The 2591-nt window shown below is 43.6% G+C and overlaps 1 protein-coding gene across 1 annotated transcript in view; it reads left to right on the forward strand.

The window, feature by feature from the left end:
* Positions 1–2403, forward strand: part of LOC107748919 (melanophilin-like) — a gene marked incomplete at its 3' end in the record, with an annotated part of 13244 nt that extends 10841 nt beyond the window's left edge. The window contains exons 8-11 of the mRNA XM_016563926.1: positions 1042–1237; positions 1738–1908; positions 2065–2229; positions 2317–2403. Of these exons, the coding sequence (XP_016419412.1) occupies positions 1042–1237; positions 1738–1908; positions 2065–2229; positions 2317–2403 (619 nt within the window). The remainder of the gene's footprint in view (positions 1–1041; positions 1238–1737; positions 1909–2064; positions 2230–2316) is intronic.
* Between the last annotated feature and the right edge of the window lie 188 nt (positions 2404–2591).

The following is a 2591-nucleotide window of genomic DNA, read 5'->3' on the forward strand; positions in this document are numbered from 1 at the left end:
CGTTCGGTTACAGCAGTCAGCTCGGTAAAGCTCTCTCCAAGATCATACTGTGTTCCCATTATACTTGATTTGTAAATACATGATTTTGCAAAAAGAACTTTATCTTCTTGCCGGAGTTTAATGTTGTATATCGGTATCGGAGGCGAAAAAGGCGGATCGGAGCATCCCTAATAAAGTCTTGAGGCAGTTCAGCAACGACTGAGCACGTTCCTGGGTGAGGCGTGCTGTCTGGCTGACCGAATCCAACTCCATGCTGAGAAAAGAGATCCTCTGTGTTGGCACGAGTTTTCTCTTTTCCCAGTTGACCCGAAGACCCAACTGGCTGAGGTGTCTGAGCACCAGGTCCCTCTGTGCACACAACTGATCGTGAGACTGTGCGAGTATGAGCCAGTCGTCGAGATAGTTGAATTTTCTTGGACACAATGAAGTAAGGGCTGTAAAACCCCAACCTCATATCGGCTGGATGGACTGGCTCTATCGCGTCCTTCGCCAGCAGGACTGCGATTTCCGCACGCAAGAACCGGATGCCCCTGAACTTGGGGGGACGCCGGGCAAACTGAATCGCGTAGCCGAGTCTGATGGTCCGCAGGAGCCACCGAGATGGGGCGGAGTCTGGGTGTGAAGTGTAACACTAACCTGATTCCTCCCTGTGCGGGAGAAAACACAGGGTCCTGGCTTGAGGCTTGTGACAGCCCGGCGTGTGATGACATGAAGCGAGGACTCAAATGCTACAGCCCTTACCTGGTTCCACGAATGGGCAGGAGGGGTGCTCTTGGGCAACCCACTGCTGCCCGCTGGCGAAAGAGGAGGAGGGAAGTGACCCTGTGATGTACAGTTCACAACTCTCTTCCTCTTGAGACCGAGACTGAGGAAACCGCACTTTTATTGAGGTTTTGGGTACAGCTGGCTGCTTGGCCAGCGGCAGAACAAAAACAAAACGAAACAAAATATTCTCCACCCGGCCCTCCTCTGGGGGAGGGAGTGGTGCGTTCACCATCTCCCGAAGAGCAACTCCCTCAATTTCTGGGTCGCCCGTCTCAGGGCCTCTTGCGAGAAGCTGAGGAGAAAACTAGATGAGCTGATGAGTGACAAGGCGCTGTCCTCTGACGAGGATGAGCCGAAAAGACCTCCTCATTCCAAAGGGTCCGCTGTGAGGGGGGACCATGCACCAATGGCCCCTACATCCCAAGAACCCTTGAGCTCCTCCAGTGATGAAATTCCCACTGAAGCACAAAAGGTGAGAACTCAGACAACACAAACATCCACAGAAGCCAAACAATGCTGTCTTTGTCCAAGGTAAGGCTTTCCTGATAAAATATCTTTTAATAATGTTTTATTTGTAGAACAATTTATGCAGATTCAGGTATCTCATTATCAGACTATAGTGGAATACAAGTGGGTTTTAAAAGTCACGCAACATATTACAAGTTTCTCATATTATAGAATGCCAGAGCACAAATACTTTATTAATAATCCTAAAAAGCTTAGTTTTAACACTAGCATCTTTATAAGCATAGGCAAAGAAACAGCTGAAAAAAGTTTGTAGTTCCCCTGGGTTATTTTCATAACTAATCAGTGTCTTATCTAAAGACCATGAAGCATTAGCAGCACTTATGCCTCATTTAGCTATAACCTTAGCAACATAATACCTGACTACAGTCATTTTTAGGGTTTTAATGCTAATGAGGCTTCTTTCCTCTCGTTAATTGCTTAATTAATAAAGTTAATTGCTTTCAGAGATCCACCGCGGCGGCCCTATGCGACATCACAACAGAGATTCTAAGAACAATTAATGCCACTGAAAATGCTATGAACGAGTTGGCCCCCTCAAATCCTAATGACAGACCTCAGTTAGCGGGCACAGATCTTAAGCAGGCTGATGATGCTTTCAGGGAACTTGAGGAAAATGTAAGCTTATCCCTCTAATAGATACTATTTTATTTGTTTAAAGGAGGGAGATTAGACACTTGGAATATCAATGGCATAACCAAGCGGTTTTATATCACTAAAGTTTATAAGCTATTTGTTCAGAACTCTGTATTTTCTTTTTCCTTTTTACTGCAGGTGTACATGACTGCAGGGAAGTCCTTCGAAATGGCAAAAAAGTTGCAAATGATTGAGCAGAATGCTAAGAATCACTACAGCGGCCCGTTAACTGATTCAGAGCTCTCTGAACTGGAGGACCAGGTTGCTTTGGCAGCTGCTAAGGTTCAGAGCACAGAAAGTGAGGTGAGCTTATATCTATCTATTTATCTATTTATCTGTCTGTCTGTCTGTATGTGTGTTTATTTATTTATTTAATGATTTATTTATCAGGTCTCAGACATTGAGAGCAAGATTTCTGCTCTAAGTGCTAAAGGATTATCATTTGATAAAGCCAAGAAAAAGGTGTATATTTTTGAGGTTCAAAAATAACACATACAGTCAGTAATAGTAACACATACTATTAAATTGCCTTTGCAAGATTTTAATAATAAAGTTGGTATGTCAATTTTTTTCCCCCTTTAGTGCATAGATAGTCTTTTTGGAGATACACTAAAGATGTCACTTTATTAAGCTATAAATGTTAAATTATTAAATATCTAATACTT

The sequence above is a fragment of the Sinocyclocheilus rhinocerous genome, unplaced genomic scaffold (genome assembly GCF_001515625.1).
Source record: "Sinocyclocheilus rhinocerous isolate Xijiao unplaced genomic scaffold, SAMN03320098_v1.1 scaffold1371, whole genome shotgun sequence".
NCBI classification, from domain to species: Eukaryota; Metazoa; Chordata; class Actinopteri; order Cypriniformes; family Cyprinidae; genus Sinocyclocheilus; species Sinocyclocheilus rhinocerous.